At 46.0% G+C, this 25,079-nt stretch overlaps 2 protein-coding genes across 2 annotated transcripts in view; one reads left to right on the plus strand and one right to left on the minus strand.

Annotated features, from left to right (window-relative positions):
- Positions 1-632: 632 nt before the first annotated feature.
- On the minus strand, positions 633-7,931 carry g2e3 (G2/M-phase specific E3 ubiquitin protein ligase). Its single transcript, XM_068737231.1, has 17 exons — positions 7,742-7,931; positions 7,267-7,326; positions 6,521-6,618; positions 6,263-6,364; positions 5,696-5,820; positions 5,073-5,241; positions 4,567-4,673; positions 4,245-4,361; positions 3,810-3,934; positions 3,631-3,724; positions 2,562-2,732; positions 2,293-2,447; positions 1,975-2,159; positions 1,725-1,897; positions 1,603-1,642; positions 1,328-1,493; positions 633-1,113 (listed from the first exon to the last, which is right to left on the minus strand). The coding sequence occupies exons 2-17, from the start codon at positions 7,307-7,309 to the stop codon at positions 800-802; spliced, it is 2,184 nt and encodes a 727-aa protein (XP_068593332.1). The 5' UTR covers positions 7,310-7,326; positions 7,742-7,931; the 3' UTR covers positions 633-799.
- A 350-nt stretch (positions 7,932-8,281) lies between these two features.
- Positions 8,282-25,079, plus strand: part of LOC137892208 (scavenger receptor cysteine-rich type 1 protein M130-like) — a 17,993-nt gene continuing 1,195 nt past the window's right edge. Inside the window, exons 1-18 of the mRNA XM_068737198.1 lie at positions 8,282-8,344; positions 11,444-11,564; positions 12,214-12,246; positions 12,369-12,431; positions 12,618-12,653; positions 13,597-13,878; positions 14,414-14,728; positions 14,822-15,109; positions 15,231-15,560; positions 18,744-19,028; positions 19,568-19,891; positions 19,985-20,266; positions 20,803-21,126; positions 21,220-21,501; positions 21,611-21,940; positions 22,993-23,025; positions 23,149-23,433; positions 23,737-24,066. Coding sequence (XP_068593299.1) covers positions 8,282-8,344; positions 11,444-11,564; positions 12,214-12,246; positions 12,369-12,431; positions 12,618-12,653; positions 13,597-13,878; positions 14,414-14,728; positions 14,822-15,109; positions 15,231-15,560; positions 18,744-19,028; positions 19,568-19,891; positions 19,985-20,266; positions 20,803-21,126; positions 21,220-21,501; positions 21,611-21,940; positions 22,993-23,025; positions 23,149-23,433; positions 23,737-24,066 — 4,006 coding nt within the window. The remainder of the gene's footprint in view (positions 8,345-11,443; positions 11,565-12,213; positions 12,247-12,368; positions 12,432-12,617; positions 12,654-13,596; positions 13,879-14,413; positions 14,729-14,821; positions 15,110-15,230; positions 15,561-18,743; positions 19,029-19,567; positions 19,892-19,984; positions 20,267-20,802; positions 21,127-21,219; positions 21,502-21,610; positions 21,941-22,992; positions 23,026-23,148; positions 23,434-23,736; positions 24,067-25,079) is intronic.

Genomic DNA, 25,079 nt, shown 5'->3' on the forward strand with positions numbered 1-25,079 from the left:
GAGAGAGAGACAGAGAGAGAGACAGAGAGAGACAGAGAGAGACAGAGAGAGAGACAGAGACAGAGACAGAGAGAGAGAGAGAGACAGAGAGAGAGACAGAGACAGAGACAGAGAGAGAGACAGAGACAGAGAGAGAGACAGAGAGAGAGACAGAGACAGAGAGAGAGACAGAGAGAGAGAGAGACAGAGAGAGAGACAGAGAGACAGAGAGAGTGAGTGAGTGAGTGAGTGAGTGAGTGAGTGTGTGTGTGTGTGTGGAGACAGATGAATGAATGAAGAACAGTTAGTTTCTGTATTTATGATCCACAGTAAGGAGATGAAGATCAAACAGAACAGATGATTACTGTGATCGACTCAGACGTTAAACGGTTGAATACTGTAGAAGTGATGCTGTAACAACATGAGGTCATTAAACAGGAAGTTAAGGTTATAAACAATGAACGGATCAAAACATATCACCGTACTTCTGACGGGTAATCAGCATATTTAGTTATTATTAAAGAAAATAACCCTTAAAAATGACAAAATCAAACGAGAAGCATCCATTAATATATATATATATATATATATATATATATATATATATTAATATATATATGAAAAAATATATGAATCAAAAGTAACTCCTAAGATAAAAGATTTAAAAGATTTTTATCAATTTACAAAACAAGATGCAGAGAATATTTCATGAAAAAAAGGTTTGTATTGTTTTATGAATTTAAAGTTTCAGATCTTTACTTTAAAATCATCTGACTCTTCATCTCCTCCTCTTCTTCCTGCTCCTCATCCTGCTCCTCCTCTAGCTGGCTGTGAGGAGGAGGTGCATGTGGTGGCTGACTGCCTGCTCCATGGAGCTCTTGAAGGCCTCGTATGAGGAGGAGACGGGCAGGAGGAGGCGTCTGGAGTCGGGCTCGCTCTGAGGGAAGAGACCCTCATCCCTCAACAACTCCTCCCTCCTTCTTCTGAGTCTCCTCCTCTCTCCTCCTCCTCCTCCTCCCTCTACGGGATGGAGGAAGGAGATGGAGGGAGACGGGAGGAGGCCGGCTGCTGGGAGCTCCTCACCTCCTGTGGAGAAACGAAGGAGGTCCTGCAGGGAGATAGAGCTCCTCCCACCTGAGGAGAGGAGAGGGGAGGAGAAACAAGAGGGGAGGAAAGGAGAGGAAACAAGAGGGGAGGAAAGGAGAGGAAACAGGAGGGGAGGGGAGGAGAGGAAACAAGAGAGGACACGTTTACATTTAAACCTCTCTGAGGTCCTGTGATCTGGACCCTGAATGGACCCTGAGTGGACCCTGAGTGGATCCTGGACCCTGAATGGACCCTGTCTCACCTTCACAGTCCAGCAAGAAGCGTCTCCAGAAGCTGCAGACGGGCGTCTCTCTGCTGCGTCTGTCCTCCTGCTGAGAGACGAGGACGCTGAAGATCTGAGCGAGCGTCTGAGCCGACAGACGAGCCGAGCAGAAGACGTGAAAGAAGAGCGCCGGGTAGAGCTGCACCTGGACCACACGAAACAGGGTTCAGGTCCGCGTACCGGTTCAGTATCTAACATGTCACAGGTCGGTAATATTCACAGCGGTCATCACTGAAGAACACGTCTTTAGTCACCTGATCAAAGACGCCCAGCGTCTGCAGACCGGCCCGGAACCTGCAGGAGACGAAACGTTACAAACAATGAATGAGTGATGAGAGGGCCGACCGGTCCCAGGAGGACTCTGGACTCTGGGTACCTCTGCAGGGGGAGCTGCATCCTGGTGATCACGGTGAAGCCCACCAGATCCTCCACCAGAGCCTCCCTCTCCTCCAGGCTGACGATCGGTCGCTTGCAGCCGGCCAACTCCAGGAACTCCCGGCTCTCCGCCATGACTTCCTGCAGCTCGTCCACAGACTCCGCCTCCGCCATCTGAGAACCAGCGACAATCGTCAGAGCCGACCTCTGGACGGAGAGTCGGCCCGTAACCTGAGCGGAGAGACACTCACCCGGCTGACCCGGCGGGTGAAGTGCGTGTCGGGGGTCATGTGCGTGAGGCAGAGCGGGCGGTTGGCCGGGTGGTTGAAGAGACACTGGTAGAGAGCGCGGGAGAAGAAGCCCACAGGAGGACCACCGTGAGCCAGAGACAGAGCCAGCAGGCAGCCCACGTCGAAGTACAGGTCCTCCCTCAGAGCTGGAGACACAACACATCGGTATGATGGTCCCTTCAAAATAAAAGTCCTGCTCCTCTACAGAACCATCAGGACTAGAAGTAGAGACAACTAGAACATGTCTTTAGAACAGAATAAAGAAATAAAGATCCATACCCTGGGAGTCCAGCGCCAGGTTCTTGGATCCGTCTGGACCCTCGAACACCACAGAGTCCTGGATCTGCTGCACTAGCAGCTTCAGGAAGTACTGCCTGGCCGTGTCGCTGTCCCAGAGGCTGCTGGGAAACGCAGTCAGCCGGTCATCTTTGAACCTGGGCGGAGACGAGAAGAGACGAAAGAGAATGTTCAGAGGAGTAAAGACACGTTGATCAATACCCGGGTGGAGACTAACGTCACTGAAACATAGAAAGGTGCGTTTGTCTCACCGGACGGACAGAGTGCGTGTGGGGTCGAAGTCGGGCCTCCTCACAAGCTCCACCCCTGCAGACAGAGCCTGGTCCCCGTCCACCTCCACCTGCACACTGAGGGGACAGAGCTGAGGGCCCAGAGCCTGCAGGATCTCCTCAGGTGATCCGGATCCAACGGGTAACGCCGGCCTGAGAGAGGGAGGAGTCACGTAGCTGTCAATCAAATTTAAAAGGACCATTCATCATGACAACAAACACCTGGAACATCACCCGGTTAACAACGTCACAACGGTGCGTTAGGTTTGTGTACCACTTACTGTTGATGGAGGTGCGTTAGGTTTGTGTACCTCTTACTGCTGATGGAGGTGCGTTAGGTTTGTGTACCTCTTACTGCTGATGGAGGTGCGTTAGGTTTGTGTACCACTTACTGCTGATGGAGGTGCGTTAGGTTTGTGTACCTCCTACTGCTGATGGAGGTGCGTTAGGTTTGTGTACCTCCTACTGCTGATGGAGGTGCGTTAGGTTTGTGTACCTCCTACGGCTGATGGAGGTGCGTTAGGTTTGCGTACCTCTTACTGCTGATGGAGGTGCGTTAGGTTTGCGTACCTCTTACTGCTGATGGAGGTGCGTTAGGTTTGCGTACCACTTACTGCTGATGGAGGTGCGTTAGGTTTGCGTACCTCTTACTGCTGATGGAGGTGCGTTAGGTTTGCGTACCTCTTACTGCTGATGGAGGTGCGTTAGGTTTGTGTACCTCCTACGGCTGATGGAGGTGCGTTAGGTTTGTGTACCTCCTACGGCTGATGGAGGTGCGTTAGGTTTGCGTACCTCTTACTGCTGATGGAGGTGCGTTAGGTTTGCGTACCTCCTACGGCTGATGGAGGTGCGTTAGGTTTGCGTACCTCTTACTGCTGATGGAGGTGCGTTAGGTTTGCGTACCTCTTACTGCTGATGGAGGTGCGTTAGGTTTGCGTACCTCTTACTGCTGGTGGAGGTGCGTTAGGTTTGTGTACCTCCTACAGCTGATGGAGGTGCGTTAGGTTTGTGTACCTCCTACAGCTGATGGAGGTGCGTTAGGTTTGCGTACCTCTTACTGCTGATGGAGGAGTGGATGGGGGACAGGTGGCGTTTGGACAGCAGACTCCTCCTCTGTCCTCCCTGAGGAGACGAAACCAGGGAGGCTGGAGGAGACGAGCAAAAACGTTAAACGAGGATCTAGACCTGATCCGGTTCTAAAAGTAGAGCGGGTCCATCGGAGACTCAGACCTCTTCCATCAGTCGCCTGTGTGCAGTCGCTGCAGGCCCAGTCTCTGGCGTCCAACGTCAACCCAGAACACTTCCTGTGAGTCCCTCTGGAGCCACAGAGCCGGCAGCGAATCACCTCGAACCAACTGAAACAACAACAACATGGTCACACACTGTGGGTGCTGCTCCACCAGGTGGGACTGGGAGGTTCCAGAGATACACCTGGTGCCTAGTACCCACAATGCAACACTTCCTCTGACAGATGTGCAGAAGACTGTGAGCAGAAAATGCTCAGTTTTCGACAAGAACAGGATCATCAATGTGCTGCTTCCAGCATCAGGAGTCTGTAGTGACTCCTGCAGCCTGTAGGGGGAGCTGGTTACATCCTGAACACTGTTCTCCACTGAAGGTAGACAGAGTCAGTCTGGTCCAACAGGAACATCAGAACTTAAATACCCCGTCTTGGCCGAGTGCGTCCGTCCGTCGTTACAGAGGCAGGCGAGAGCGTCGCAGCGCGCGTAGACCTCCAGCAGCTCCGAGTACGCATTGGCCTCCAACTCCCATGATGCATCTCTGCAGACGAGAAGAAATTGAAAAAAACGGTCTCCTGCTTTAAGCTTCATCCACAATAAAAGGAAAGACGTATTCATGTGGATGTACGAGCATCGTGTTAACGGACTCTAGTGTGGATGTAGCCTCATTTTACCCACAATCCCTTGCCTTCTGTGGTCATTGCCTATTGTTGTAGAGTTCAGGTGTGATCACATGACCACGTTACCTCTCTGGGATGTAGATTCCCATCCTCAGCATCTCCTCCTGGAAGATCTCCTTGTTGCTACAGAGAGTACATCTGAAGAAGAAGAGGCCGGCACTGTGGGCCTGACGCTGAGAGAGAGAGAGAGAGAGAGAGAGAGAGAGAGAGAGAGAGAGAGAGAGAGAGAGAGAGCGAGAGAGAGAGAGAGAGAGAGAGAGAAAGAGAGAGAGAGACAGCGAGAGAGAGAGAGAGAGAGAGAGAGAGAGAGAGAGCGAGAGAGAGACAGAGAGAGAGAGACAGAGAGAGAGACAGAGAGAGAGAGAGAGAGAGAGAGAGAGAGAGAGAGAGAGAGAGAGACAGAAAGAGAGACAGACAGATATTATATGTGTACAGAAATAAATACGTCTTTATATTCCCACATTGTGTTATCTGCTCTTTCATCATTCATTATTCACTTCCTGATTATTCTACAGATGTGGTCTTATTGTTTAATGTCACCACTCTGGTGAACATGACTGAATGAAACTAACCTGCACACAGTCCCGGTGGAACCAGCTGGCGTGGCAGGATGGACATTTGAGGACAGAGTAGCACAGGAACGGATCGATGGGGTCCAGACAGACGGAGCAGGTCTGAGGCAGACTGAGGTCTAGACCACCACACAGAGACTGAGTAGGACTGTGGTCTGGACAGTAAGACCTGGACACAGAGAGACAGGGAGACCACGTGAACCTCCTCATCGGGGAGGACAGAGGTCATCAATGCTATCAATGCTAGTAATGCTATCAATGCTAGTAATGCAATCAATGCTATCAATGCTAGTAATGCAATCAATGCTATCAATGCTAGTAATGCAATCAATGCTAGTAATGCAATCAATGCTATCAATGCTAGTAATGCTATCAATGCTAGTAATGCAATCAATGCTATCAATGCTAGTAATGCTATCAATGCTATCAATGCTAGTAATGCTATCAATACTAGTAATGCTATCAATACTAGCAATACTAGTAATGCAATCAATGCTATCAATGCTAGTAATGCTATCAATACTAGTAATGCAATCAATGCTATCAATGCTAGTAATGCTATCAATGCTAGTAATGCTATCAATGCTTGTAATAGAACAAAGGTGTTTCCTGTGTTCACTCACGGGAAGAGTCCAGTAAACTGAGAGATGAAGTTGCGTTTCCTTCCACAGGGGAAGTGAACCGTCCTCCTGCAGCTTCTGACGTTACAGCCGACACAAGCTCCCTTCTGCTTACAGCCACTGCACATCTGGAACACACAGTAAACACACAGTAAACAAAGAGTAAACACACAGTAAAAACACAGTAAACAAAGGCTAAACACACAGTAAACAAAGGGTAAACAAAGAGTAAACACACAGTAAAAACACAGTAAACAAAGGGTAAACACAGTAAACAAAGAGTAAACACACAGTAAACAAAGGGTAAACACACAGTAAACACACAGTAAACAAAGGGTAAACACACAGTAAACACACAGTAAACAAAGGGTAAACACACAGTAAACAAACAGTAAACACACAGTAAACAAAGAGTAAACACACAGTAAACACACAGTAAACACACAGTAAACAAAGAGTAAACACACAGTAAACAAACAGTAAACACACAGTAAACAAAGAGTAAACACACAGTAAACACACGGTAAACACAGAGACATAAATAAGATGAAGATCTCTTTAATCTCTCACCAGTCGAGCCGAGCGGCGGACCTCCTGTTTGATGTCGTCCACCAGGAACCCGAAGACGCCCTCGTCCTCTTCTCCTCGCTGGTAAACGCCACAAGACGTCAGCTGAGACAACAGCAGAATTGAATCATATGGTTCATTTCATATCATTACTTTTCTCTAAGGAAACATAAAACACTGAAGCTGTTGTGGAATCAAAAAGGTTCCCTTCTTCTTCATCATATCTCTCCACGTAATGACGAAGAGGACCCACAGACTCACCAGACAGAAGTAGTGGACAGAGAGCTTGTGCTCTTTGAGAGTCACTTTCTCCCCGAACACGGCCGGGTCGTCATCACTGAGCCTGCAGAGAGCACAGCCTGAACACACACACACACACACACACACACACACACACACACACACACACACACACACACCACATCACATCACATCACATCACATCACATCACATCACATCACATCACATCACATCACAGACAGACAGACAGACAGACAGACAGACACATCACAGACAGACAGACAGACAGACAGACAGACAGACAGACAGACACATCACAGACAGACAGACACACACACACACACACACACACACACACACACACACACACACACACACACATCACAGACACACACACACACACACACACACACACACACACACACACACACACACACATCACAGACACACACACACACACACACACACATACACAGTATTATCATATTATACTGTGGTCACCTCTGTCTTAAACCAGCAGGACAACATTTAGATATGTTTTCATAACATGTTACATGAGTGTAATATGTTGACACACATGAAGAACGTTCAGGAACATCTACATCTCTACACACATGAAGACTACAAACAGACATCCAGGAGATGGAGGAACTGCAACATGTATGACAACTGCTTTAAAAGTCAAGAGAAGAAGAAACAGAAGATGAAGAGGAAGATGAAGAGGATGAAGAGGTGACAGTGAAACTTCATTCAGTAGATCACTCACACTCGACTGAGACCTGAGACCTCGTCGTCTTCTTCTTCTTCATGTTGGTGAGACGCAGCTCTACAAAGATAATAATAATGATAAAGACAACAACAACAACAACAACAACAACCACCACCATGTTTCTGTATAGAGAAACGGTGCTTCAGAGACATGACAACTGAAAACACAGATATTTACTTTTTCAGAGTAGGATTATAAATGTGAAGAAGTTCAACACAGAAACAGAAACAGTGAATTAAAATGTGAAGAAGAGATAAAGTATTAAAACTGATAACGTGGTAGTGAATGAATACAGCTGCATGTATCTGTTACGAACATTAACAAACCACATATATATGTTTAACGTTCACGAAACATATGCTTTAAATATTAACATGACAATAATCAGACAAACACGAAGTTAACGAGACTTTCACAAGAAGCTCAAACGTTACAACGTTTTTAAAAAACAAAGATAGAACGAACTTCTTACAGTCGCGGTGAACCGCGTCGCTTTGAGGATGTTCTTATTGTTTGTGTCTCTCGATCCGTCGACGTCTTTTAAATTTCCCTCTTTCAAAACAAAAAGGAGGTCATTTCCGTTTCCGCTGCTTCTTCTTCTTCTTCTTCTTCTTCTTCTTCTTCTTCTTCTTCTTCTTCTTCTTCTTCTTCTTCTTCTTCTTCTTCTTCTTCGGCCGTTCGGCTCTTTGTTTCCGGTTTAACGCGCTATCGCCCCCTGGTGGACGGAAATGACCTCGAGGTGGATGATTACGAGCTTCTTGTACTTTACTGAAGTATCTCCACTGTCTGCTAGTTTATACTTTGACTCAAATACATCTAACATCTCTACGATCAATCACGTCTTCTCTGAACCCATACTGATCCTCAAATAATACTTCATATTATATATATATATATATATATATATATATATATATATATAATGTAACATCATATGATGTATAATGTAATATAATGTAATCAAATATAATCTGAAATATAATCTAATATAATATAACATACCCTCGAGGGGATGGGCGTCTCAGGCTCTGCACTCTCCCTGTTTGCATCCTACCTGACGGGTCGATCCTACCAGGTGACCTGGAGGGGCGCCGTGACGGAACCACGCATGCTGACTACGGGGGTTCCGCAAGGTTCAGTCCTGGGCCCCCTTCTCTTCTCGCTCTACACAACATCTCTGGGTTCTGTTATTCGCTCGCATGACTTCTCCTACCATTGTTATGCCGATGACACCCAGCTGGTCTTGTCATTTCCCCCCGGTGACACCCAAGTGGATGACGACACACCACCTCAAGCTCAACCTGGACAAAACTACTACTGTTCCTCCCGGGGAAGGGTTGCCCGCACCGGGACCTGTCCATCACCATTGATGATACCGTGGTGACGCCAACTCAGGCTGCGAGGAACCTGGGTGTGACCCTGGATGACCAACTGTCATTCTCAGCAAACATTTCATCCGTTACACGCTCCTGCAGATTCCTGCTCTACAACATCAGGAGGATTCGTCCCTTCCTGACTGACGAGACGGTTCAGGTTCTCATCCAGGCTCTTGTCATCTCCCGCCTGGACTACTGACACTCTCTACTCGCCATCAGACCTCTGGAGCTTGTCCAGAAGTCCGCAGCTCGCCTGGTGTTCAATCGCCCCAAGTTCTCCCACACAACTTCCTTTCTCCGTTCTCTACACTGGCTCCCTGTAAGAGCTCATCCAGTTTAAGACTCTGGTGCTAGCCTACAGGGCAGTGAAAGGAACAGCTCCTTCCTATCTCCAGGCCACGGTCAAGCCTCACACCCCCGCCCGATCACTTCTCTCTGCTGCCTCGGGGCGATCGGTCGCCCCGTCGCTCAGAGGTCCTGGCGGCCGATCGACCCGGTCACGGCTGTTTTCTGTCCTGGCCCCACAGTGGTGGAATGAACTTCCCACTGACGTCAGGACAGCAGAGTCGCTGCCCATCTTTCATCAGGCTGAAGACCCACCTCTTCAGGAAGTGCTACCCTGAGCCTTCCACTCAGCACTTATTGTTTTCATACTAGCTTGTAGCACTTATTGTATTCATATTACTTATAGCACTAACTGTTTCTCTTGTTTCTGTACTTTGGCTCTGAGTTATGCTCTGCTTCAGGCTCTTAGATGCTTGTTTAAAGGAAATGTACTTATGACTTCTGGTGACTAGTAGTTCTTTTGATTACCAATGTTGATGCACTTATTGTAAGTCGCTTTGGATAAAAGCGTCTGCTAAATGACTGTAATGTAATGTAATATAATATAATATATAATATAATATAATATAATAAAATACAATAAAATATAATATGAAATATAATATAATATACTATACTATAATATATAACATAATACACTATATAATATATAGTATATAGTATATAATATCAAATATATAGTGTATAATATATAGTATATAATATATACTATATATTATATAGCATATAATATTCTGTAACATAACATAAACAGTAACGATGGCGTCTGTCCTGCCGTATCATTTGAACCGAGTCAGATATTAAATGTCAGGAGCAACGATCTGACAGACCTGAACCACCATCACAACCAGGACTGGACCGCTTCTATGAAGAAGAAAGCAGCTGAACTCTTTAGTGTTCAGAGAGTCAGAACTCAGCCCTGATGGTCAGCTCTCTCTGGTATTTTGACATTTTCAGCTCCTCACTGGAGACATGCCACACAAAGGCTGTTTGTTCTGCTCCAAACACGTTCTGAGTTGATCCAATTGTTGTAGTCTAAAAGCCCAGTTTGTATCCGTTCTCCTACTCTTTTGACAGTCTGTCTGTCTCTGTCCTGCATACACTACTGGAGGTCAACATTGTGGCATCGAGCTGCTCAGGCTTGGACTCACTTTGACTTTTACCCACCTCCTCTCTACTTAGTTGTCTCCCGTATCTTCAGAACAATCTGGTATAATTACAACTTTGAAAGAATACACCAAACGTCTGAAACACTACAAGTCAACACACGTCTGTCCCACACACCCTAATGCGTGAGGATACCTGTTCACTGCTCCGTCTCAAAGGTATCTCTCACCGGGCTGGAATGCTTTTTCCAGGATCGGAGCGGCAACCTCGAACCCGTCTGAGGAGGAATCAGCTGAGACCTCTCCTCTTTAATGCTTCAATCATTACAATACAATAACATAATACTATTCTGAAGTGGTCCACTGTGCGTAATGAGTGCTTTTACTGTAACAGAGTATTTCTACACTGTCGTATTAGTACTTTTACTGCAGTAAAAGGTGTGAGTACTTCTTCCATCTCTCCAGGAGAAACTGGATAAAGAGCAACAGCAGAGTTCACTAAATCATCAGAAACTCTTCAGTGAAGGAGAAACAAGCTGATGACACATGATGTATGATCACCATAGCAACACACAGGAAGTGCTGGATGTGTCAGACTACCCCCCCCCCCCCTTGGACCAGACAGCTGGGCTTCATCAGTCCTCCCTTCGCTCTCTGTTTCTATTGGGCCCTCTTGTTTCGGAGCAGTCCTGGGAGGGAGGGAGTTAAGAGTCAGAGGCAGCTTTCCAGATGTGTGAGTCAGAGCTGCATTCGGGTTCTGGTCTCAACTTCTGCTGGTGCACAGTGAACGTCGGGTTCTCCTGCCGCATTTGACGTCAGTAAGAAGATTTCTTTGGTATATTTGGAATGTTTGGCTGCGTTTGAGCGTATCACAGCTGATAGAAGATGTGTGGGTGAAACTTCTTAAGCGTGAGACGGTCGGGGAAGCTCAGGAAGCTTCACTTTCTGTGGAACATTGTGCGGTTTAAGGAGCTTAAAATAACCTTAATGGGAGTGGAGGAGTTAGTGCCAGAGGCCTACAGACAGCGTTTCTGAGGTATTACCATCAGACTTAATGTTTACTTTGCTGGAAAGAAAAGCATTCCTATTGATGGTGTAAAGCGTGTGAGGCTGAAGATCTGTGAGCTTGTGATATTATTGTTATTATTATTATTATTATTATTGTATATTGGAGCATTCATCTGATAGGAACAGCTCAGCCTGTCATGGAAACAGTCCTACAATCTGCAATCAGTCAGCAGCTTCTATAATAATCAGTTTTACAGAACCGCAGTTCAGAGAGGTGTGACTATGATCTGTAAAACTAAAGAGAAGTATCAGTAAAGCTCCACCTTTTCTTGTACGCAGATATACACTGAGGACAGCACACAGACACACAGACGGGCAGAGAGACAGACGGACAGGGAGACGGTCTACGTGGACGTCATGGATCACCTGTTGATGCTGCTGCTGTTGCTGTGGAGCTCAGGTAGGACTCTGATTTAAAGATGATGTGTTTTATTACAACATTACTGTTGTATCTTTAAATCAGAGAACACACACACACACACACACACACACACACACATATATGATCACGTAAAATGTGATGATGTGCCCTAAACTTTGCAAATTCAAGTTAAAATATCAGCCATATCAGAGCCATGTTGGGATCTGCCAGGAACATGTTTGGTGATTAGAAAAGTAGGAAAATTAAGTTATTAACATGAATTAAATTATTAATAACAATAGGAGTATTAAAATATTTTAATAATAACGAGGCACCACTCTGGGATCAGGGACCAACAACCAAACTGTGTATTAAACAGTAAAAGTAGTATTCTACATTCAGAGGGAACAGTGAAGGTTTGAATCACATCACGCTATTATTACAACACATATGTACAAAATAATCACAGAAACTGCAGTTTATTTACTTAACGTTACTGATTAAAACCAGTAATATAAATCAACAAACATCTATATACAACTACAAGAATACTACCTAAAACAACAAACAATCACGTGGTGAGGAGTGTGTGTGTGTGTGTGTACTTGTAGGAAAAAGGGGGGGGGGGGGCGACAATCTAATATGTAGTGGAATTTGTGACAAAAAACAAATGTGTCTATTTCTCCAGGACTCCAGGCTGAAGGAAATCACACATCAACAGGTAAACAGAGAAAGAAAAGAGAAATAAAGAACCAATGAAGCAGAACCAGCAGTCAAGGTTTAGTTTGATATTTTATTAATTAAAAAAAAATCTTTACTGACGACTCTCTTGTTTCTGTTCAGAACTTGTCAAGTTGGTGGGAGGAGACAGTCGCTGTGCAGGAACACTGGAGATGAAACATGAAGGTGACTGGAGACCAGTAGATGGCTTTGAGTGGACCCTGAAGGAAGCAGCTGTTTTCTGTAGAGAGCTGGACTGTGGCTTTGCTTTTTCTATGGGGTGGAGAGAGAAATCCTCAAGGAGATCTGTGTGGTTCATCAACACTACCTGTGTTCAGTCTGGATCTGCTCTTAAGGATTGTGTAATGTCAGTTTCCTCTTCCTCCATCCTGGATCTCACCTGCTCAGGTAAGCCCATCAGTGACATCATCTATGACAGTAATGTATCCAGGTGGACACACACATGCAGCAGCTAGAATGGCAGCAGACTTGTCTGATGAGCTGCTGCCTCAGTAAATCAGGTGCTGAATGCACCAAGATATCTTTATATATGAAACCTCCATGTCTGCTGCTTCAGGAGTCCTCTGGGCCAACCAGCAACCTGCCTGAAAGGACTCCTCCTTCAGCTTCACAGCTTTCTTATTCACTGGTTTCCACCAGCAGCTTCTTTGGTTTCCACCATAACAGGCACCAATGACCTACTGGACACAACTTAGAGCAGCTCAGCTCAGCCGGGGGCTCGTCAGTATCTCCACACCGTCCTTCAGGCTGGACACTCCTTAACAAGAGAGTCCAGCTCCATCTCTTCTAGATGTTAGGGATCATTTTATGAACACATTTATATTCTGGGTCACAGATCTTCTAAGAAAAATAAGACATCTTGTTATTTAGTGTCTGGTGTCTCTTTTCTCTCTCTCTCTTTCATCTTCTATCATCTCTCCAGACTCTGTCAGGCTGGTGAATGGGACTAGTCTGTGCTCAGGCAGACTGGAGGTGAAGTCTAACCAGTCTAACCAGTGGTGGTCCTCAGTGTGTGAAGATGACTTTGACCAGCAGGATGCAGAGGTGGTCTGTAGGGAGCTTGGCTGTGGGGCTCCATCAGTCCTCCAGGGGGCGCTCTATGGAGAAGTGGAGGCTCCAATGTGGACCAAAGAGTTCCAGTGTGGAGGCAATGAGTCTGCTCTCCTGGACTGTAGAAGCTCAGGCTCAGATAGAAACACCTGCTCACCTGGCAAAGCTGTTGGACTCACCTGCTCAGGTAGAAGAGGAGCTGCAGCTTTGATCTGGTTCATTTATGTTCTACTGAAACTCACTTTGTTCTTTTACTGACGACTCTCTTGTTTCTGTTCAGAACCTGTCAGGTTGGTGGGAGGAGCCAGTCGCTGTGCAGGAACACTGGAGGTGAAACAAGGAGACTGGAGATCAGTAGATGGCTCTGACTGGAACCTGAAGAAAGCAACTGTTGTCTGTCGAGAGCTGGACTGTGGCTCTGCTGTTTCTGTAGGATGGAGAGAGGAGTCCTCAGAGAGATCTATGTGGAAGATCAACTTTGACTGTGTTCAGTCTGGATCTGCTCTGAGGGAGTGTTTAACATCAGATGACTTTTTCTACACCTTGGATCTCACCTGCTCAGGTAAGCCCATCAGTGACATCATCTATGACAGTAATGTATCCAGGTGGACACACACATGCAGCAGCTAGAATGGCAGCAGACTTGTCTGATGAGCTGCTGCCTCAGTAAATCAGGTGCTGAATGCACCAAGATATCTTTATATATGAAACCTCCATGTCTGCTGCTTCAGGAGTCCTCTGGGCCAACCAGCAACCAGCCTGAAAGAACTCCTCCTTCAGCTTCACAGCTTTCTTATTCACTGGTTTCCACCAGCAGCTTCTTTGGTTTCCACCATAACAGGCACCAATGACCTACTGGACACAACTTAGAGCAGCTCAGCTCAGCCGGGGGCTCGTCAGTATCTCCACACCGTCCTTCAGGCTGGACACTCCTTAACAAGAGAGTCCAGCTCCATCTCTTCTAGATGTTAGGGATCATTTTATGAACACATTTATATTCTGGGTCACAGATCTTCTAAGAAAAATAAGACATCTTGTTATTTAGTGTCTGGTGTCTCTTCTCTCTCTCTCTCTCTCATCTTCTATCATCTCTCCAGACTCTGTCAGGCTGGTGAATGGGACTAGTCTGTGCTCAGGCAGACTGGAGGTGAAGCCTAACCAGTCTAACCAGTGGTGGTTCTCAGTGTGTGAAGATGGCTTTGACCAGCAGGATGCAGAGGTGGTCTGTAGGGAGCTTGGCTGTGGGGCTCCTTCAGTCCTCCAGGGGGCGCTCTATGGAGAAGTGGAGGCTCCAATGTGGACCAAAGAGTTCCAGTGTGGAGGCAATGAGTCTGCTCTCCTGGACTGTAGAAGCTCAGGCTCAGATAGAAACACCTGCTCACCTGACAAAGCTGTTGGACTCACCTGCTCAGGTAGAAGAGGAGCTGCAGCTTTGATCTGGTTCATTTCTGTTCTACTGAAACTCACTTTGTTCGTTTACTGACGACTCTCTTGTTTCTGTTCAGAACCTGTCAGGTTGGTGGGAGGAGACAGTCGCTGTGCAGGAACACTGGAGGTGAAACTGGTGACTGGAGACTGGAGACCAGTATATGTCTCTGAAACAACCCTGAAGGAAGCAGCTGTTCTCTGTAGACAGCTGGACTGTGGCTCTGCTGTTTCTATAGGACAGAGAGAGGAGTTACCAGACAGATCTGTGTGGTGGATGGACTTTCACTGTGTTCTGTCTGGATCTGCTCTGAGGGAGTGTTTAACATCACATTTCTCTTCCTCCATCCTGGATCTCACCTGCTCAGGTAAGCCCATCAGTGACATCATCTATGACATCATCTCTAACAGCAATATTTCCAGCACTCAGGGTCCATCTTGTTCAACGGAGGGTAAACGTGAACTTTCATCATCTCTCTGTGTTTACAGATCTGCTGCTTAAGCCAATCATCTCTGTGTCCTCCTCAATGTACGGGGTCTCTGAGGCCCAGCAGCAGGAGGCTCAGGTGCTCAGGGGCTCCAACTTCACCATCTGCTGCTCCATCCAGCCACAGTACCCAGGAGGCTCCTTCCAGCTCACCTTCACCTCCTCCAACTCAGCACACACCTACACCCAGCCAGCTGTCAATCACTCTGCCGACTTCTTGTTTCCTGCTGCAGAGCCCGCCCACCAAGGAAGCTACAGCTGTGTTTATCACCTGTATGTTTTTAATCATACCTTCTCCTCTGAGAGCCGTCTGCTCTCCATCACCGTCTTGGGTAAGCAGTCTGTTCACATGCAGGTTTGAAGATGATTGGTCCAAAGTGACTGAAGATGATCAGCTGACCACAGAGTCCATGTTGTTGTTGTTTGTGGAATGACTCTGTGACTCCTGTCATTGTGTTACACATGTCATATAGTAACCAAACCTAAACACAGTCTATAAATGGCAACAGCTAACAATCTAGTGTAGGACAGAGCAGGTTTGGTTACCAGGATAACTCTGGTTCTCTGACAGCTGAAGCAGCTTCTGACGTGACCAATCACAAAGCTCCACTGCCACCACATCACTCATAACACCCCTTAGCCCCCAACTCGCCATTTTCAAGTGTAGTTCCTCCACCAATCAGAAGCAACAAGGACGGTGTGCTCCGATACCTCACTCAGAGAACCAGGGTTATCCTGGAAACCAAACGTTGAGACAGACGTTAATGATGGCGATTACACTTTCATTTGACTCTTCACTAAGTCCCGCCCCTCTAGCGCTGACTGGCCAATCACAGCGTAGCATAGTCCAGCTCTGCTCCAAAGACTCTCATTAATGGTTTCAGGCTGGTTTAGTTGATTTGGGGCTCGTCATGGTTAAACGTTGTGGAGTGGTGATACTTGTGACCTGAACGTTACATTTCTACCTACAAACCTGTGGAGCTAACATTAACACCTTAGTGGGTGGGAAAGGTCGGGATGCGACTGCTTTACTCTTAACACCATCAGCGGTCCCTTGACATCAAGCTAGCTTGCCAGCTAACTTAATGCTGTTATGTGTAACTAAGCTAATGGACTGCATATTTAGAGCACTTTTATCCAAAGCACTGTACAGTTTGCATCTCATTCATTCACACTCACACATTGAAGATGCTGAATCATACCTTAATAGTTTAGGGTTTTGTCACCTTCTTAAAGTTCAAATGGTGTATGTAGCTAAAAGTATGAGAAAGAAGTAGGCTTTCAAAGTTGAAGCAGTTTAAAAGGATTTGAAGATTTTCTCCATAGAGATCCCATGTTGAAAGAACTTAACATTTTAAAAGGTTTAAAGGTTAAAAACAAGAAAAGTTATAGCATACATGTCCTTAAAGAGTTGAACATTTTGATGGTTGAACGGTTTCTGTAGCTCAAAGTATGTAGAAGGAGTTAGCGACCAAAAAACGTACAGGATGAATATAATGCTGCTGAATCTGCATTCCATTTATGCAAACATATAAACCCCAACGCTAGATGGTTGATGTTTGGGTACTACTCTGACAGCCACGTCGGCGAACAGTTTGATGTAGAAGCATTCAGGACGACTGAGGATCTGGTGATCTTCATTGGGAAGAACGTGAAAATATGAGAGCGTCTATGGATCGCCCACATATGAAAGTCTAACTAAAGTCAACTCAGTTATATTCCTGCTGATTATTTTCAGAGGACTATATGATTTGTACAACAAAGAACAGTCTTTGTTCAGATAAAGATAAACACAAAAAACAAGGACAATCTGGAGTACCAACAGAGGAGAGAACCGTCTTCAGATCAGACAGGAAGTAGATATGGTCTTAAAGAGTAGACAGATGGACCAGTTGGACAAAAACTACATGAACAAACACAATGAAGACATCGAGTAGATCAGATTTTAACCAAGCGGAAACCTCCAGTTTTGAGGAGTGAAGCCAACGCTTTAGAGTCTTAAACCTGCATTCGCTCTAATGTCCAACAGTGGGCGACTCCTACAACTCGTTCCTGCCAGAAAAGAAGAAAAATAACTATAACTCTATCACACAGAACCCCGACTGGCGAACTCAGGCTCGGTGGACGAGTCACTGGACCTTAAACTAATAAAGTACAGTTTACTGACTTTGCTCGCAGTGGCAGATTTTAACACAACAAAGCTCAGCAGCGTGAAACAACACTATCACAGTAGGGACAAGCACAAGCCATGGTCAAGCCCCACACCCCCGCCCGACCACTTTGCTCTGCTGCCTCGGGGTGATCGGTCGCCCCGTCGCTCAGAGGTCCTGGCGGCCGATCGACCCGATCACGGCTGTTTTATCCTGGCCCCACAGTGGTGGAATGAACTTCCCACTGACGTCAGGACAGCGGAGTCGCTGCCCATCTTTCATCAGGCTGAAGACCCACCTCTTCAGGAAGTGCTACCCTGAGCCTTCCACTCAGCACTTACTGTATTCATACTAGCTTGTAGCACTTATTGTATTCGTATTACTTATTGCACTAACTGTTTTTCTTTGTTTCTGCACTGTACTTTGGCTCTGAGTTATGCTCTGCTTCAGGCTCTTAGATGCTTGTTTGGAAAAGGAAATGTACTTATGACTTCTGGTGACTAGTAGTTCTTTTGATTACCAATGTTGATGCACTTATTATAAGTCGCTTTGGATAAAAGCGTCTGCTAAATGACTGTAATGTAATGTAAAATGTAAAAGCACAACAGTTATGTTACACAACACTGAATGGGACACAGCGGTCCATAAAACACACTCTTGGAGAAGGAGGAAGGGTTTAGGAGAGGAGACAAGGACAGGTTTAAAGAGTCTAAGCCCAGGTTCAGCCATGAGGTGAGAGATGCTAAACAACTGTACTCAGAGAAACTTCAACAGCAGGTCTCAGCTAATGACTGCTTCTGTCTGAAAGCTTCTCACACTGAAGGAAACTCAAGCAACACAAAGCTTGTTGTGGTTCTATGTGATGTTTGGATGTGTACTGCTGTCTTCTTAACTTTGGACATTTCTCTTTTTTTAGCCCCTTCTCTCCGGATGCTCTGCTTTCTGAGGGAAGGGGCTAAAAATTATAACAAATAATTTTTTTGGATGTTGTATTGCCACAACAAATATTACCCTTTAATCTACTCTTCTGTGATTGGCTGAAAAGTAAGGAGAAGTCTAAAACACAGTCTAGTTTTTAAATAAAGGTTCATCTGAATATAAATGTAACAACATCCAAATACGTTTTTGATGAAAATTCCAAATCCATTAAAAAAAATAAATGTATTTGTGGATTTCTATTACATTTACTTAAAACAACAAATGTGTCTATTTCTCCAGGATGAAGGAAATCACACATCAAAAGATAAATAGAGAAATAAAAGAGAAATGAAGAACCAATGAAGCAGAATCAGGATTCAAGTTTTAGTTGGATATTTTATTAATTAAATAAATTTCTTTACTGACGACTCTCTTGTTTCTGTTCAGAACTTGTCAGGTTGGTGGGAGGAGACAGTCGCTGTGCAGGAACACTGGAGATGAAACATGAAGGAGACTGGAGACCAGTAGATGGCTTTGAGTGGACCCTGAAGGAAGCAGCTGCTTTCTGTAGAGAGCTGGACTGTGGCTTTGCTGTTTCTATGGGGTGGAGAGAGAAGTCCTCAAGGAGATCTGTGTGGTTCATCAACACTACCTGTGTTCAGTCTGGATCTGCTCTTAAGGATTGTGTAATGTCAGTTTCCTCTTCCTCCATCCTGGATCTCACCTGCTCAGGTAAGCCCATCAGTGACATCATCTATGACAGTAATGTATCCAGGTGGACACACACATGCAGCATCTAGAATGGCAGCAGACTTGTCTGATGAGCTGCTGCCTCAGTAAATCAGGTGCTGAATGCACCAAGATATCTTTATATATGAAACCTCCATGTCTGCTGCTTCAGGAGTCCTCTGGGCCAACCAGCAACCAGCCTGAAAGAACTCCTCCTTCAGCTTCACAGCTTTCTTATTCACTGGTTTCCACCAGCAGCTTCTTTGGTTTCCACCATAACAGGCACCAATGACCTACTGGACACAACTTAGAGCAGCTCAGCTCAGCCGGGGGCTCATCAGTATCTCCACACCGTCCTTCAGGCTGGACACTCCTTAAGAAGAGAGTCCAGCTCCATCTCTTCTAGATGTTAGGGATCATTTTATGAACACATTTATATTCTGGGTCACAGATCTTCTAACAAAAATAAGACATCTTGTTATTTAGTGTCTGGTGTCTCTTCTCTCTCTCTCTCTCTCTTTCATCTTCTATCATCTCCCTAGACTCTGTCAGGCTGGTGAATGGGACTAGTCTGTGCTCAGGCAGACTGGAGGTGAAGTCTAACCAGTCTAACCAGTCTAACCAGTGGTGGTCCTCAGTGTGTGAAGATGACTTTGACCAGCAGGATGCAGAGGTGGTCTGTAGGGAGCTTGGCTGTGGGGCTCCTTCAGTCCTCCAGGGGGCGCTCTATGGAGAAGTGGAGGCTCCAATGTGGACCAAAGAGTTCCAGTGTGGAGGCAATGAGTCTGCTCTCCTGGACTGTAGAAGCTCAGGCTCAGATAGAAACACCTGCTCACCTGGCAAAGCTGTTGGACTCACCTGCTCAGGTAGAAGAGGAGCTACAGCTTTGATCTGGTTCATTTCTGTTCTACTGAAACTCACTTTGTTCTTTTACTGACGACTCTCTTGTTTCTGTTCAGAACCTGTCAGGTTGGTGGGAGGAGCCAGTCGCTGTGATGGAACTCTGGAGATGAAACGAGGAGACTGGAGACCAGTATTTGGGTATGACTGGAACCTGAAGAAAGCAGCTGTTTTCTGTCGAGAGCTGGACTGTGGCTCTGCTGTTTCTGTAGGACGGAGAGAGGAGTCCTCATTCAGATCTGTGTGGAAGATCAACTTTGACTGTGTTCAGTCTGGATTTGCTCTGAGGGAGTGTTTAACATCAGATTCCTTTTCCTACACCTTGGATCTCACCTGCTCAGGTAAGCTCATCAGTGACATCATCTATAACAGTAATGTATCCAGGTGGACACACACATGCAGCAACTAGAATGGCAGCAGACTTGTCTGATGAGCTGCTGCCTCAGTAAATCAGGTGCTGAATGCACCAAGATATCTTTATATATGAAACCTCCATGTCTGCTGCTTCAGGAGTCCTCTGGGCCAACCAGCAACCAGCCTGAAAGGACTCCTCCTTCAACTTCACAGCTTTCTTATTCACTGGTTTCCACCAGCAGCTTCTTTGGTTTCCACCATAACAGGCACCAATGACCTACTGGACACAACTTAGAGCAGCTCAGCTCAGCCAGGGGCTCGTCAGTATCTCCACACCGTCCTTCAGGCTGGACACTCCTTCAGGAGAGAGTCCAGCTCCATCTCTTCTAGATGTTAGGGATCATTTTATAAAACACATTTATATTCTGGATCACAGATCTTCTAAGAAAAATAAGACATCTTGTTATTTAGTGTCTGGTGTCTCTTCTCTCTCTCTCTCTTTCATCTTCTATCATCTCTCCAGACTCTGTCAGGCTGGTGAATGGGACTAGTTTGTGCTCAGGCAGACTGGAGGTGAAGTCTAACCAGTCTAACCAGTCTAACCAGTGGTGGTCCTCAGTGTGTGAAGATGACTTTGACCAGCAGGATGCAGAGGTGGTCTGTAGGGAGCTTGGCTGTGGGGCTCCTTCAGTCCTCCAGGGGGCGCTCTATGGAGAAGTGGAGGCTCCAATGTGGACCAAAGAGTTCCAGTGTGGAGGCCATGAGTCTGCTCTCCTGGATTGTAGAAGCTCAGGCTCAGATAGAAACACCTGCTCACCTGGCAAAGCTGTTGGACTCACCTGCTCAGGTAGAAGAGGAGCTGCAGCTTTGATCTGGTTCATTTCTGTTCTACTGAAACTCACTTTGTTCGTTTACTGACGACTCTCTTGTTTCTGTTCAGAACCTGTCAGGTTGGTGGGAGGAGACAGTCGCTGTGCAGGAACTCTGGAGGTGAAACTGGGAGACTGGAGACCAGTAGATGGCTCTTACAGGTCCCTGAAGGAAGCAGATATTGTCTGTAGACAGCTGGACTGTGGCTCTGCTGTTTCTATAGGACAGAGAGAGGAGTTACCAGACAGATCTGTATGGTGGATTGACTCTCACTGTGTTCTGTCTGGATCTGCTCTGAGGGAGTGTTTAACATCACATTTCTCTTCCTCCATCCTGGATCTAACCTGTTCAAGTAAGCCCATCTATGACATCATCTCGAACAGCAATATTTCCAGCATTCAGGGTCCATCTTGTTCAACGGAGGGTAAACGTGAACTTTCATCATCTCTCTGTGTTTACAGACCTGCTGCTTCAGCCAATCATCTCTGTGTCCTCCTCAATGTACGGGGTCTCTGAGGCCCAGCAGCAGGAGGCTCAGGTGCTCAGGGGCTCCAACTTCACCATCTGCTGCTCTATCCAGCCACAGTACCCAGGAGGCTCCTTCCAGCTCACCTTCACCTCCTCCAACTCAGCACACAACTACACCCAGCCAGCTGTCAATCACTCTGCCGACTTCCTGATTCCTGCTGCAGAGCCCGCCCACCAAGGAAGCTACAGCTGTGTTTATCATCTCTATGTTTTTAATCATAACTTCTCCTCTGAGAGCCGTCTGCTCTCCATCACTGTCTCAGGTAAGCAGACTGTTCACATGCAGGTTTGAAGATGATTGGTCCAAACTGACTGAAGATGATCAGCTGACCACAGAGTCCATGTTGTTGTTGTTTGTGGAATGACTCTGTGACTCCTGTCATTGTGTTACACATGTCATATAGTAACCAAACCTAAACACAGTTTATTAAAGACAACAGCTAACAATCTACTGTAGGACAGAGCAGGTTTGATTACCAGGATGACTCTGGTTCTCTGACAGCTGAAGCACCTTCTGACGTGACCAATCACAAAGCTCCACTGCCACCACATCGGTCATAACACCCCTTAGCCCCCAACTCGCCATTTTCAAGTGTAGTTCCTCCACCAATCAGAAGCAAGAAGGGCGGTGTGCTCCAATACCTCACTCAGAGAACCAGGGTGATCCTGGAAACCAAACGTTGAGACAGACGTTAATGATGGCGATTACGCTTTCATTTGACTCTTCACTAAGTCCTGCCCCTCTAGCGCTGACTGGCCAATCACAGCGTAGCATAGTCCAGCTCTGCTCCAAAGACTCTCATTAATGGTTTCAGGCTGGTTTAGTTGATTTGGAGCTTGTCATGTGTAAACGCTGAACTCGTCATGTTTAAACGCTGAACATCCTGCGAGAACAGGGACTGGAGTCGGCGGGACCATCAACCCAGGAACGGGAGACGGCCGGACTCACAGGGATCAAAGCAGGGAACATACCACGAATCTTAGCTGACGAACCAACACGGAGACAGGGGAAGACAGGGTTTAAATACACTAGGGAGGTGCAGGGGATTAGACACAGGAGGAATCAATCAGGGGTGGGGCAGACAATCACAATGGCGGGAAAACATTCAAAGGCAGGAAGTGAAGTGAACGCAGGACACAAGAGACAGGGAAACTCAAAATAAATCAGGACACAAACTAAACAAAACCCAAAACTGTGACAAGTTCAACTGTCTGTATATGAATGTAACAACATCCAAATATGTTTTTGATAAAAATTGCAAATACATTAAAAAAATACATTCGTGGATTTCAACAAATGTGTCTATTTCTCCAGGACTCCAGGGTGAAGGAAATCACACATCAACAGGTAAAGAGAGAAAGAAAAGAGAAAGAAAGAACCAATGAAGCAGAACCAGCAGTCAAGTTTTAGTTTGATTTTTTTGTTAATTACATAAATTTCTTGACTGACGACTCTCTTGTTTCTGTTCAGAACCTGTCAGGTTGGTGGGAGGAGACAGTCGCTGTGCAGGAACACTGGAGATAAAACATCAAGGAGACTGGAGACCAGTATTTGGCTCTGAAAGGACTCTGAAGGAAACAGATGTTTTCTGTAGAGATCTGGACTGTGGCTCTGCCGTTTCTGTAGGACGGAGAGTGGAGTCCTCAAACAGATCCATGTGGGAGATCAACTATGGCTGTGTTCAGTCTGGATCTGCTCTAAAGGATTGTGTAACATCAGGTTCCTCTTACTCCATCGTGGATCTCACCTGCTCAGGTAAGCCCATCAGTGACATCATCTATGACATCAATGTTTCCAGTATGTTCCTTCCTCTGTCACAGTGACAGTCAGTGGGTTTCCATTGGACTGAACTGTAAAGTTATCCAGGACAACGACATCCTGAAGTGTAGAGAGGTGGGCTTGTTTCTGGAAGCTTCAAACCCTCCATAGACTGCTGAGCTCCACCTGAGAGGACACACCTGTCTGTCTGTCTGTCTGTCAGACTTGTGACATCACCTTATTCATGGTCCATCTTGTTCAACGGAGGATAAACGTTTCATCATCTCTCTGTGTTTACAGACCTGCTGCTTCAGCCAATCATCTCCGTGTCCTCCTCAATGTACGGGGTCTCTGAGGCCCAGCAGCAGGAGGCTCCGGTGCTCAGGGGCTCCAACTTCACCATCTGCTGCTCCATCCAGCCACAGTACCCAAATGGCTCCTTCCAGCTCACCTTCACCTCCTCCAACTCAGCACACAACTACACCCAGCCAGCTGTCAATCACTCTGCCCACTTCCTGTTTCCTGCTGCAGAGCCCGCCCACCAAGGAAGCTACAGCTGTGTTTATCATCTCTATGTTTTTAATCATAACTTCTCCTCTGAGAGCCGTCTGCTCTCCATCACTGTCTCAGGTAAGTAGACTGTTCACATGCAGGTTTGAAGATGATTGGTCCAAACTGACTGAAGATGATCAGCTGACCACAGAGTCCATGTTGTTGTTGTTTGTGGAATGACTCTGTGACTCCTGTCATTGTATTACACATGTCATATAGTAACCAAACCTAAACACAGTTTATTAAAGACAACAGCTAACAATCTACTGTAGGACAGAGCAGGTTTGGTTACCAGGATAACTCTGGTTCTCTGATGCCTTGTTCACAACAAAAGCGGAGCAAATTATTCGCGCGAGTAGATACATACAAAGTCTATGCACAGACGCGATGAGACTGGAGTGACGCGAATTCGCTTCAATCGGCAAAACGCCTGAGTTGAAATTTTTCAACTTCGGTGAAAAAATGCCGTGACTATGCGCTGCAAGAGCCTATCAGCATTGAGATGTTTCACCTGTCATCACTGACGTCCTGCTGTTGTTGAATCAGGAAATAAATACTGTAGCCATCTGTGTTCACCCAGAGTTCAACAATAGCTCATATCAATAGAGACCGGACCAAACTATGTGTATAAATGTGTGTGTGTAAACCATATGGTACAAACAATGAAAAAGACACTGTCGTATTTACGCCGAGATGACGTTATTTTGAGTGTTGATGGAGCTGCTACAATGTTAGCTTAGCCTAGCACCGATCGATCCGAGCTCCAATGAGAAAACAAGTATTTTAAAAGTTATTTGCTTGTCATCTTGCGGAGAGAACTAACAAAACATGAGTCAGACTTTTTACAAATCGTTACGTAGTTATTATTATTTAGGCATCATTTTGGCGTCCCTTTTTGTCCGTTTGTTGCAGTTAAATCACAGCCAAATCTGTTTATTTGGGGTTCATACAGCTGTAGTAAACCAGCTGATGTGTGGCTTGCTAGACACAGTGAACACAGCTCGATAAAATCCACGGAGCTCCTCCGGACTATGTTATGAACCAGACATGACGGCGTTTAGTTTCCTGGGATATGTGGGACTTACACAACA

The sequence above is a fragment of the Cebidichthys violaceus genome, unplaced genomic scaffold (assembly GCF_023349555.1).
Source record: "Cebidichthys violaceus isolate CVI_PGR_0920_01 unplaced genomic scaffold, fCebVio1.0.p SCAF_77, whole genome shotgun sequence".
Taxonomy (NCBI): domain Eukaryota; kingdom Metazoa; phylum Chordata; class Actinopteri; order Perciformes; family Stichaeidae; genus Cebidichthys; species Cebidichthys violaceus.